At 36.0% G+C, this 12,038-nt stretch overlaps 1 protein-coding gene across 2 annotated transcripts in view; it reads left to right on the plus strand.

Annotated features, from left to right (window-relative positions):
- The first annotated feature begins 1,848 nt into the window (after positions 1–1,848).
- Positions 1,849–12,038, plus strand: part of LOC107816191 (protein EXPORTIN 1A) — a 28,068-nt gene continuing 17,878 nt past the window's right edge. The window contains exons 1-11 of one of the 2 annotated variants that reach the window (XM_075240690.1): positions 1,849–2,264; positions 5,296–5,412; positions 6,617–6,709; positions 6,818–6,889; positions 6,994–7,101; positions 7,183–7,265; positions 8,611–8,749; positions 8,875–8,943; positions 9,037–9,114; positions 9,812–9,858; positions 9,939–10,008. In XM_075240690.1, coding sequence (XP_075096791.1) covers positions 2,166–2,264; positions 5,296–5,412; positions 6,617–6,709; positions 6,818–6,889; positions 6,994–7,101; positions 7,183–7,265; positions 8,611–8,749; positions 8,875–8,943; positions 9,037–9,114; positions 9,812–9,858; positions 9,939–10,008 — 975 coding nt within the window. In that variant the 5' untranslated portion in view covers positions 1,849–2,165. The remainder of the gene's footprint in view (positions 2,265–5,295; positions 5,413–6,616; positions 6,710–6,817; positions 6,890–6,993; positions 7,102–7,182; positions 7,266–8,610; positions 8,750–8,874; positions 8,944–9,036; positions 9,115–9,811; positions 9,859–9,938; positions 10,009–12,038) is intronic. The other variant, XM_075240691.1, reaches the window with a different exon arrangement.

Here is a 12,038-nt window from a genome sequence, read left to right on the forward strand (position 1 = left end):
TTTAATCAACTAGTCACGCTCTTTTAATTAGACTCTTGGTGTGCCATAAACCAAACTAGATAGCCCATGACTCTCGGGTAATTAACTTTGACTCTTTAGAAATCGAGGTATGTCATTAGCGAATTTTCCATGGCCCTCGCAAATTTGAAAGTGCGTAGTTGCTTTAGGTGCGCTATTTTAAAAATTACTTTCCTAAGCTCGGGTGTGCATTTCATGTGACCCAACTCCAAATCTCAACGACGTTAAATAAAATGTGTCGCAGGTCGTGGGTGCATTTCATATGGCGTGGTCCAAAGACGTATTTTAGATAACATTGAATCTTCCTTAAAAATAATTAAAAGCGGTTAATAAATTAAGATCTACCATAGGCTAAAACATGTTTTAAAATTAGATGATAAGCCAATAACAACAGTTGAGTGACCGTGCTAGAACCACGGAACCCGGGAATGCCTAACACCTTCTCCCGGGTTAACAGAATTCCTTATCCGGATTTCTGTGTTCGCGGACTGTAAAACAGAGTCAATCTTTTCCTCGATTCGGGATTTTAAACCGGTGACTTGGGACACCATAAAATATCCCAAGTGGCGACTCTGAATTTTAAATAAAAATAAATCCCGTTTCGATTGTCACTTTAATTGGAAAAAATTCCTTATGCCCCTCCCGGGGGTAGTAAAAAGGAGGTGTAACAGTACCCACTTTTTCACGTAACTTCAGCATACGAGACTGAAGTAGCAAAGTTAATTACGCAAAACTTCAGCATTCTAGTAGACGGGACTAAAGTAGCAAGTTTTTGTTTTTGTAACTGGCGAACTTCAACTTTAGAGCTGAAGTTTTTGTTTTGTAACTGGCGAACTTCAGCTCTAGAGCTGAAGTTTTGATTTGTAACTGGCGAACTTCAGCTCTAGAGCTGAAGTTTTTGTTTTTGTAACTGGCAAGTTTATGTTTTGTAACTGGCGAACTTCAACTCTAGAACTGATGTTTTTGTTTTGTAACTGACGAACTTCTAGAGCTGAAGTTTTATAACCCCAAATACTCTCTTTTTTCTTTCTATTTCTACTGCAACTTTTATCACACATGGGTCAACTCCATTTCTTCTTCTTTCCTTTTATGGCTCGTGGCCACATGATTCCTACGTTAGACATGGCCAAACTCGTAGCTTCACGTGGTGTTAAAGCCACTATAATCACTACCCCTCTCAATGAATCTGTTTTCTCCAAATCTATTGGAAGAAACAATCATTTGGGGTTCGAATTGGATTGTAAAGGAAGTTACAATAATAAATACCAGAAGAGTACAGTGGAAATAGATGTTGGTGGTGGTGGCAGTTCTTGCCCTAGTTTGTTGAGATGAACAACAAACAATGGGATGTGATCATACTGGTAAAGATCATTGTCTTTGTTGCTCCATTTTTACATATTCTTGGCTTCTCTCAGGAGGGGTATACGTATCACTATAAAAGAAGAAGAAAACGAAGGAGGAGAAGGAGGAGGAGAAAGAGAGCTGAAATTGTTTAAAAAGTGGGTACAAGTTAAAACTTTAAAAAAAATTGGTATAGATTAAATGGGGGCGACCAAATAGGGCGCCCTGTACAATTTTTACTAAATAATGTGCCCGCTTTTTAAGCCCAATTTGTCATCTTTCTAAAGGCCCACTTTACGCGTAGGGCCATATCACTTGACACATGACACTAAACTGTGTCCGTAGGGAGATGAAATCTTGGATTTAAAAGCGAGCTCATCATTTGTAGCCTAATCAAAGAGGCTAGCCCAATGAATTTGGACTTATTCATACATACTAAACTCGTATCATTAATACCATTATATAAGCTCATGCTATTTATTAACAACCATCCTAACGAGATGTTAAACTCGAAAAATATAACGCTCCTCCCACTAACAGACCCGCTTGGAGTAAAAGAGGAGGGAAGGGCTTAAACAATTTTCAAAGCCCCTCCCCACCCACCCCCGTCAAAGTACCCCCTCGCTTTCTGCTTCAAATTGAAGCTGTCTTTTTTTTTTTCCACCCTCCTTCGTTCTTCAAACATATAATAGAGAGAATACATGCTTCCTTCACTCTAGGGTTCCATCCGTACTGTTCCTGGGAGTTTTTGAACTTTTGGACTTGTAAATTTCTAGGGTTTATCACTCTTTGAAATCTCTCTCTCCATGGCGGCGGAGAAGCTTAGGGATTTGAGCCAGCCTATTGATGTTGCCTTGCTTGATGCCACTGTTGCCGCTTTCTATGGAACTGGATCTAAGGAAGAGGTAACAACATATGCATCTGCTAACTCTCTTATTGCCTTCATTCTCCACTTCATTTGCTATGTGTCACTAATGTGGCTTAATTCTCCAATTTGTAATTTCCAATTGCTTACCAAACTTTTTTGACTACTAGAGTTTATTTCAGTACAGTTAGCCACATGTTAATTGAACCATCGGAGAGGAATGAAGAATTTTTGGATGGTTTGGTATGTGGAAAATTGTTTTGCTTTACGGATTGGTGGTTGGATACAAAAGTTTGTGATGTATGGTAATTGTACAAGGTGAAAGATTGGGTATACTAAGCACCCAAGGATGTGGCCTAGTGGTCTAAAGTAGGAGGAGAACCATGAGGTCTCATGTTCCAATCTCAACGGAGGCAAAAAACATTAGATGATTTGTTCCTGTCGCCTAAACCTTGTTGGCAGAGCTACCCAGTACCCGTTCTGGTGTGAGGTAGTAGATAACTAGATATTCAATGGAATAGCCGAGGCTAGCACAAGCTGGCCAATAGAGTATAATGATAGTGTTTTGAGGGTACAAGGATAGTGTTCCACTGATATTATTGATTATTTGAGGGTTGACAAAAATGTCTCAAGTGTCTCAGTTGAAGAAAGTGATGTGGAGTAGGAGTTTGGGATATTTATAAATTAAAATGATTTCTTCCCATAGGTGAATGAAGTCATTTTACTCTTTTTGAGAAATTCTTACTGATTTTTCTGTTTTGCGCTGCTAGCTCTGCATTTTGTTTCCGATTGAGGGCCAAGGAGTTTTGTATTCTTTTGGAGCTGTTTATCTCTCTGTATCCCCCCTTTTTCACCCCTGCAATTCATGGGCATGTGTTTTTTTTCTCTTTTTTCTGGAGTTGTTTTATAATTATTCTTTTGTTTCAAAAGTTATTCTCTAATGTTTGTACCATCCTGAGAATTGCGAGTTTCAGAAGCTTCTTATTGACCTTCCTCTCCCTTGCCCCCCCGCCAAAAAAAAAGAAAAAGATGTAGGGGGGAATAGAAAAACTGAAGAAGCAAAAGGCCACTAAAGTTTGTGGAGAGTCGGGTGAGGTATTGTAGTCCACATACGTGCAATGAAGAATAGAAGCTTAGTGTGAATGTGGTTCTGATGAGGTGTTGCCATGATCCTTAACTTCTTTCAGCCTGAAGCTTTATATATATATATATGTGTGTGTGTGTGTGTGTGCGCGCGCGCATGTGTGTATGAACTCAGAGACACCACAGTAGAAGGAAGAACATATCAGCAATTGATTCTCCATTTTGGAGAGTTAAAAGAGAAGAAGGGTTGAGATCTGTAGTATTTAGTTCTGGACCTTCTTTCAGAAGTATAGAATTAGGTTTGGTAATTCTAGGGTATGCATTAGTTACTCAGTTGGTGTATAATGACACCAACTGAGTTTTGGTTTTGTCCTCTTGAGCCAAGGGTCTTTCGGAAATAACCTCTCTACCTTTGTTTGAAATTTGGAGGATAATTTATTTTATCTGTATTAGGTGAGGTTCGCAAAAATAACTGTTTACATTCCCTAGCATGAATTGCATTTCGCTCATTAGTGGCTCAGCTGCTCTAAAAACCTGTGTGATTATGTGACCAAACAAGTCTACTTCTCGTGCATCACAGATTTGGGCTATTTTTGTTTAGGGGGTTGTAGTCGGACCCAGTGAAAGGTGACATTTGGCGTTATATTGATATGCTTAGTCAATTTTCAAGTTTTAATATGTTTCCTGTTTGATTTGAATGTCATAGGAAGCTTATTGTTTCTACACATCAGTTGATATCATGGTAAATTTTCTTGTCTTAAGTAGACTTGTGATCTTAGATGGTAGCGGTTAAGAAGCAGAATGGGATGAAGGGGATAGGAACATATATGACTCTGAATGGTCTAGCTAGAAGGCTGAGTATGGAAATTTTTTGGCTTGCAATATTAGTACCTAGGCTGAGTGAGTTGACTAGAATAACAATTATGGTAATTGACCTAAGTTTCCGTCCTTGTACTATAGTGAATATTATATCCACTTTCTTTTAGCAACCATTTACATGCACACGCACAACTTTTAGTAATTATTGGAAGTCAAGAAACTCAGTGTTATCAAAAGCGAAAAACGCAAAAAAGCTCTAAGGTCTGTTGGGGCTTTAAGTGCAAAGCACAAATAAAGTGCGGGCTTTAATGAAAAAAGGTACAAATGGAAAAAAATAACAAATATGTATGTGTAGTCCAAGACTAATATCTATAGGCATGAATACCAAGTATATGGACAAAGAAATTGAAGAAAATTTATGATAAAGTGAAAGTATCAATTGCTTAGTGTCCCTCTTCAGGATTACGCTCATTGGCAAGGAAAAATATATCTTAGAGCCTTGATGACAACACTGAAGCGCCTGCTAAGCAAGGCGAAGCGCTCAACATGTTTTGAGTCTCGCTTTAGGGCTTACATACGCCTTTGATAACACTGATTAGAAATTGCAAGGATACATACTCCCATATCAATATAGAGTATAAATTAATACTCGCTCCATTTCAATTTAGATGATGTAGTTTGACTTGACACAAAGTTTAAAGGAAAAAAAGAAGACTTTTGAAACATGTGTTGATAAATGCTTAAGGGGCAAAATCTTACTGGGACCATAATATTTGTGTGGCTATAAAAGCTTCTCATTAAGGTAAAGTGGGTAGAATGAAAAGTTTAAAGCTAAATTGTTTCTAAATATAGAAACGTGTCATTCTTTTTGGAATGGACTATTAAGGAAAGTGTATCATCTAAATTGAAATAGAGGGAGTATACGTTTTGATAAAAAAGTTAATATTTGTTTGAATAAAAGGCACTTCATAGATTCTTGAAAAAGAATGAACAACAAAAGATGCATTGGCCAAAAAGATCATATGTGTAGGCGTAGCTTGTTAATTGATTCCTTGTACCATTTAATTATCACACAAATTTTTTAGGACAACTAGAATTAGCTTTAAAGCTGTTCTTGTTCTCCATTTTTTACTCTTCTGTCGCCCACTTCTATCTATTTTGCTGTGTAGAGAGCTGCAGCAGACCATATTTTGCGGGACTTGCAAAATATCCCAGATATGTGGCTTCAAGTGGTTCACATTTTGTCGAGCACGCAAAGCCTGAACACCAAGTTTTTTGCTTTGCAGGTCAGTTTTTGGAAGTAATTCTATTCGTATTTCGGATATATAAGTTTTACTTGCATCTGTGTTTATGGGCTCCTCAGTTACAACTTTTCAAACATTTGTACTATATTAACGAAACCTAATATATTAAACATGCTCGCCCAAGTTATAAGCATGAAATTGATATTAGTAAGAATGTATACAAATGTTTGAAAAGTTGTAACTGAGTACTAATCTTTGATCCAAATTGGATGTTCATATTTTATAGAGTATGTCTCAACTGTTATGCTGATTTTAACAGTGTGTTTCTTTTAAAAATGACATGTGAGTATAAATTTACCTTTTGATTGTTTTAAGAATAGAAAAGAGTTATAATGAAGTTGACATTTGATCACATCTAATAAAAGGGAAATATTCAATTTAGCATTGATGAAGAGTATTGCTTTTCTTGGTATAGTTATGTAAAGATTCAATTTTGCACTATATCACTTTTCTTGGTGTAGTATGTATTGTTGTTTTGAACAAAAGCCAAATGACATTAGCATTTTAAGTCGTTGGACAGTGAGAGTATTAGAAGCGATCCAAAAGTTTGATGTTTCGTTGTGTTCTTTTAATTGATATTTGATACTCCTTCTATTTGTTGCTTGTCTTGGTTTAAGTTGGCATGATTTAAGATGAGAGCTAAGGTTGGAGTTCATTCTTTGATTGTGAAGGTAAAGGTAGGCTGTGAGACAACCCAAATTGTGAATTCTTCGGATTTTTTTTTTTTGATGAAGTAAAAGAATTGCATTAAAGGCATCAAGAAGATGCAAGAAGTACAAAAGAGAGATACATAAAGACATAGTCAGCTCTACAGACAAAAACTAGGCTAAAGCTAAGGAGCCGACGAAGTCCAAAAGATTAATAGGACAATTTGCAGGAGCTAAGTTCTGCCAACTATATAACCATAAAAGACATCTAGCCTTAAGTGCGTAGGTTGGAGTGGACAATTTACAGGAGCCAAATTGTGAATTCTTCGGATGTCAATAAGTTTAAAATTGAATCAAAGTAGAGGAAGAAATTACTAAAGGATGCTTTAATATTGTCTTGAGAAGATGGATATTTTATTGACATCACTAAAACACAATATGGCGACATGTTCTCCGTATTTGCCCAAATTTAAAATTAATTGTTTTTGGTCACTGTTTGACGGGATTAGTGGATTACTGTATTGGCTTCATACCTGCAGGTTCTAGAAGGTGTTATAAAGTATAGATGGAATGCATTACCTGTTGAACAAAGAGATGGGATGAAAAATTACATTTCTGAAGTTATTGTAAAGGTATAACTACACAATTGATTGTCATATTGGGGACGTTGAGTTGGATTTTCTCATTTCTTCTGATTCTTTTAACTATTTCATGTATGTTTATTTTCGTCTTGATCTCAGCTTTCTAGTGATGAAGCATCACTTAGGCGGGAAAAGCTATATGTTAGCAAGCTAAATATAACTTTGGTTCAGGTAGTTTTAACATTGCAAATACTGAGAGTGACTGTCACTCAAGCTACACATGATTTTAAATGGTTTAAAGAAGGGGTTTTATTCTTGAATATTTGCATCTGCAGATTTTGAAGCATGAGTGGCCAGCCAGATGGCGAAGCTTTGTTCCAGATTTAGTTGCAGCCGCAAAGACAAGTGAGACTATATGTGAAAATTGCATGGCCATATTGAAGGTCTTTGCGCACCTCTTTTCTTCCTTCCGGTGAAACTTAACAATCAAGTACACACTGATGACAGAAAATTTTATTCTTCAGCTTCTTAGTGAGGAGGTATTTGATTTCTCGAGGGGCGAAATGACTCAACAGAAAATTAAAGAGCTTAAACAATCTTTGAATAGGTACTTCCTGGTGTAATCCTTAGTTTTTCTATCCAATTTTAAAGCTCGTTTGTTTATTTCAATCTAGCACATTTTTCATTTTAATATTTTGCTGATTGTATTGTATTATAAGATTGTGGATACGGGGTGTAACTTGGAATACCTGGTTGCACATGCTTATGTTTTGTAGCATAGGAATTATATGTTAGAGTGAATATATAGGGGAAAGTTGTAGGGTAGGGGAAAGTTGTGAATATTTCTACAGCACAATAGAGTGAGACTAGCCAGTTAGGAGTTAGACTAAGAATGTCATTGGTCGTCTGTTGATGCAGGGCTTTACCTGCTAGTTTTACTATACCAGCCATCTATTTCGTATTTCGTATTCTGTATTTCATATATCTTATATTGCTGTTATTTTATTATGCATTTTTATGGTATTAATATATCGGCTCATGTTGCTTTTTTGAGCCGAGGGTCTCCTGGAAACAGCCTCTCTACCCTTCGGGGTAGGGGTAAGGTCTGCGTACATATTACCCTCCTCAGACCCCACTTGTGGGATTATACTGGGTCGTTGTTGTTGTTGTTGTTGTGAATTATATGTTAGAGGAGAACATTTCTTCAGCGCTGGTTTTGTTTTAATTCTGGAATCTAGGGAATAAAAGAGAAAAGAAGAGAAAATAAGAAAAGGAAAAATGGAAGAGGAGGTGGAGTCTTTCCTTGGTTTGGTTGGGATAGAAAGTGAGATGGGGAATAAGAGTTTTCCTCATTTTGGGAACAACCTCGTGATTCCAAGAAAGAGATGTCTTGTCCTCTATATTTTTCATTCTCTTTCCATTTTGCCACCAAAAGATAGAAGAAAATTTTCTCTCCTCTCCTTTTTCTCCTTTCTGAACTAAGCATAATCACGCTGGATCTTTTCAATGAATATGTAGTATCTGATTCTTGAAACTGGACTTGTGCTTGGTATGTGGTCTAATTTTTTGACATGCATTGTCTCTTCTTCCGTTTAGATCTCCTTTTTAGTTTTGTGTTCTTTGTAATCGGATGCCATTGGAACCTGACTTTCCTTTTCTTACCATGCCTTGCAATTGGTTGGTTTTGAGACCACTTGGATTCTAATAACAATAGTAATGAGGAATTGAAAGATGGTGCACACTGTTGAATGAATTTTAGACTCGTTCAAAGGATTGATACAATTTTTAATCATTTCAGTTGCTTGATCGTTTAATATAACTATTATCTTGCTATTAACTAGGATTAAAGTTCTATTTTATATATGCTTAATACAAAATGCCTATATTCTTTGATACCAAGATTGTTATTTTTGGGACAAATTTTACTGATAGATTCTTTCTTCTGATCCCAGCGAGTTTCAACTCATCCATGAGTTATGCATGTATGTGCTATCAGCATCCCAAAGAACCGAGCTTATCAGGGCTACTCTTGCAACATTGCATGCTTTCCTTTCATGGATTCCTGTGGGCTATATATTTGAATCACCATTGGTTTGTATTCCATTGCTACGTATTCTTTATCTTATTGATTGAAGCTTGTCACTATATATGTTACCTGTTGTAATGTGAATGTCTTTGAGAAAAAAGATTGAAGTCTGTCCTGTTTGTTTTTACAGCTGGAAACACTGCTTAAATTTTTCCCTATGCCAGCTTATCGGAATCCCACTCTTCAGTGCTTAACAGAGGTATATCATGGGGATCTCCAGAAAAGTTCCTTTTTCTGATGCTTGATGTGAAGTGATTCAGGACACTTATTGGCTAGTTTGTATATCTAACAGGTTGCTGTCCTCAATTTTGGGGATTTTTATAACGTCCAGTATGTCAAAATGTACAATATATTCATGGTGCAGTTGCAGGTGAGTGAAAAGGAGTGTAGAATTTGCTTGTATGGTTTTTAATTGATCTAAGTCTGTCTGTAGCATTAATGAAGGAAATCTATGATGTGCAGCCATGCGTTCAGTATTCTTTCTCCCTTGTTTTTCGTCTGACTTGATAGGAATACATAGATAGCTCTACACAATTGTTTAAGCAAATGGTGGTTACATGGTTATGTGGTTTTTGTCCAAAGCTACGATTATTCTTTCTAACTTGTCAAAAAAAAAAGAAAAGATAAAGCTTTTATTATATTTGTCCTGCTTAAGTATAGTTTACAAGAAATCATGTTTTTTTTTGGGCCCAAGTTCTGTAGGAGAATTTTCCAAAGTGTTTTTAAGCATTGAAGTGTTGTTATTTTTGTGTGATTATGCAAGAGAAAATATGTCTTTCACTTCCTATTTGTCTAAGCAATCATACACGCTACTGCTACAAGCAATGACTCTCGTGCAACTGTTGCGCCCTTGCTTCTTGCCTTTCTTGCTTAGTAAAGCAGCATTTTGCTCTAGTATTTTCTTTTTGCCCATATTTTATAGTTCAATTTCACTGATAGTTCCCGAAGGTGAAGTTTATCTTTGTGTCTTCTAATAATTTTTGTAGAAACATTTGTATATTTTTTTACTTGAATCGATACTATTCTACAAGTTAAAATTTTAAGTGATGATGGATGTCAATCTGAAGCAACGCCGACAACTGCATTTCATTCCCAAGCTTGTCGGCGTCAACATGTGAGTCCACACTCTCTATTTCACTCTATTTTGATTCATTTCATGGAAATATTAAATAATTTGAGGTTTTGAATCACTAGAGACTCTGAATTTCCTATGACATCCAAATCATTGGACAAACTAAATACTCCTAGCAACACTAAGCATAATGTAAGTTTTGTATCATGACTAAGCGTTAATTCCGACTAGTTTGATTTCCTAAATGGTTCTTTTGTTTCCATTGATAATATTTTTGTTACATCTACATGGATTGCTAGAGATTAAGTAGGCGTTTGGCCATAAGTTTTGGAAGTTTTTTTAATTTTTTTTTTCCAAATCTGTGTTTGTTTATAGAATTAATCTAGTTTTTGAGAGATTTTGAAAACCAAAATTTCAAATCCCAAATATAGCTTAAGACCTCTTTTTGGGCCAAATCATGATCATTTGGGACTTTTTAACATGTCAAAACTTGTCCCAAAATTTATATCCAAACACATTTTCAATTTCAATTCAAACTTCATCCAAATAAGTTTTTTCAAAAAATATTTGGGAATCTATGTCCAAACGGGTTCTAAAGATCTTTTGCAACAACTTCCTATAATGTGATTTTAGGTCTGCCCTGTTCTTTTACCTCATCTCATTTTGTAGGTGTATGCTATTTTTTTCCTTATACTCCCTCCGTTTCAACTTATGTGAACCTATTTGATTGGGCACGAAATTTAAGAAAAGAGAGAAGACTTTTGAACTTGTGGTGTAAAATGACGTATATATATTTTGTGTGACTATAAATCATTGCATAAAGGTAAATTATTTCCAACTAAGAAAATGGGTCATTCTTTTTGGCACAGACTAAAAAGGAAATATGTTCACATAAATTAAAATGGAGGGAGTATCAGATTAGATCATTCCTAATCTTGTCTAATCTTGTAAGGATTTATCAATTTTAGCATTTGCAACCGTCATTTTGTGAATAAATTGTTCCTTAGAAACCCTATACGCCCATATAACATTGGTGGTCTTACAATCGTTCTATGGAACTTGCTTTCCACTTTTGTAGGATTCCTTACATCACTTTCCACAACATTCCTCTATATCATCCATCCTATTTTAATTATATGTGTTACATCTTCATCCATCATACCATTCTCCTGGAGTATAAAACCTAGATCTGAATTTTTTGATAGGTAAAGCAAGGTTCTGAATTTATTTGCATTTAGGCAGCGAATCTCATCTAATCTTACCTCAATATCCCGGTTCTTATGTTGGCGGAACATGCAACATGTATATTCTGTCTTACTTCTACTTATCCTAAAACTCCTACTTTCTAGAGTGGTGCTCCATAGTTCAAGCTTTTGATTAACACTTTCGCAGATTTCATCAATTAACACAATATTGTTTTCAATAGCATACAATACAGGCTCTCATCATATATACTATCCACTAGCGCATCCATAACTAGGATAAATAAGTACTGGGCTCATTGCAAATACATAGTGTAAACTCGTAGCTATGGAAAAGTCCTACGTATCTCCTACTACTATTTTTACACGTGATGACGTCTTCGTACATATTTGTTATGAGCTTTATATTCTTGATATGCTTTTTTTTCTTCTCCAACTTCCACCATGGCACTATAAGAACTTTCTTGGTACCTTGTTGTACATTTTTTCCCGGATCAGTGAATATGATGTGTAACTGCTCTTTCCTCTCACTGCAAACTTGTGTCAACATTCTGAGCCAAACTGGTGCATTCGTTGTAAATCAACCCGGTTCTCTGTCATCCCTATAACATCCTCAAGTTTATGTTTTACCATACTTTCTTGATGTCGATCAGTTCTTTCCATGATAGTTCACAAAATTTTGAATATCTTCTTTTGTTCTTATCTATTGGAATTAAGATACTCTTCCTCCACTCGTTTGGCTTCTTTCCGCCTTCTGCCTTTAGTAATTTCTTATAACACTCTCCTTTTTGGCGTTAATAACTCTTGGCATCTCCTCATTCCCCACCTATATTTCTTACTGTTGATGTCTTGGGCCTAAAGACACATCTAAAAATTCATTATTAATGCAACCTGACATTTCCTTTCACATGGTATTTGCATCCTCTTCTGAGTACCATGCTCCCTCCTTTGGTAAATAAGTTTGAAGAATAACATTCAGCTTGTATGGTGTAAAGTAGAAACTTCAGTTTAGAAGAGTGG

The sequence above is a fragment of the Nicotiana tabacum genome, chromosome 20 (genome assembly GCF_000715075.1).
Source record: "Nicotiana tabacum cultivar K326 chromosome 20, ASM71507v2, whole genome shotgun sequence".
NCBI lineage: Eukaryota > Viridiplantae > Streptophyta > Magnoliopsida > Solanales > Solanaceae > Nicotiana > Nicotiana tabacum.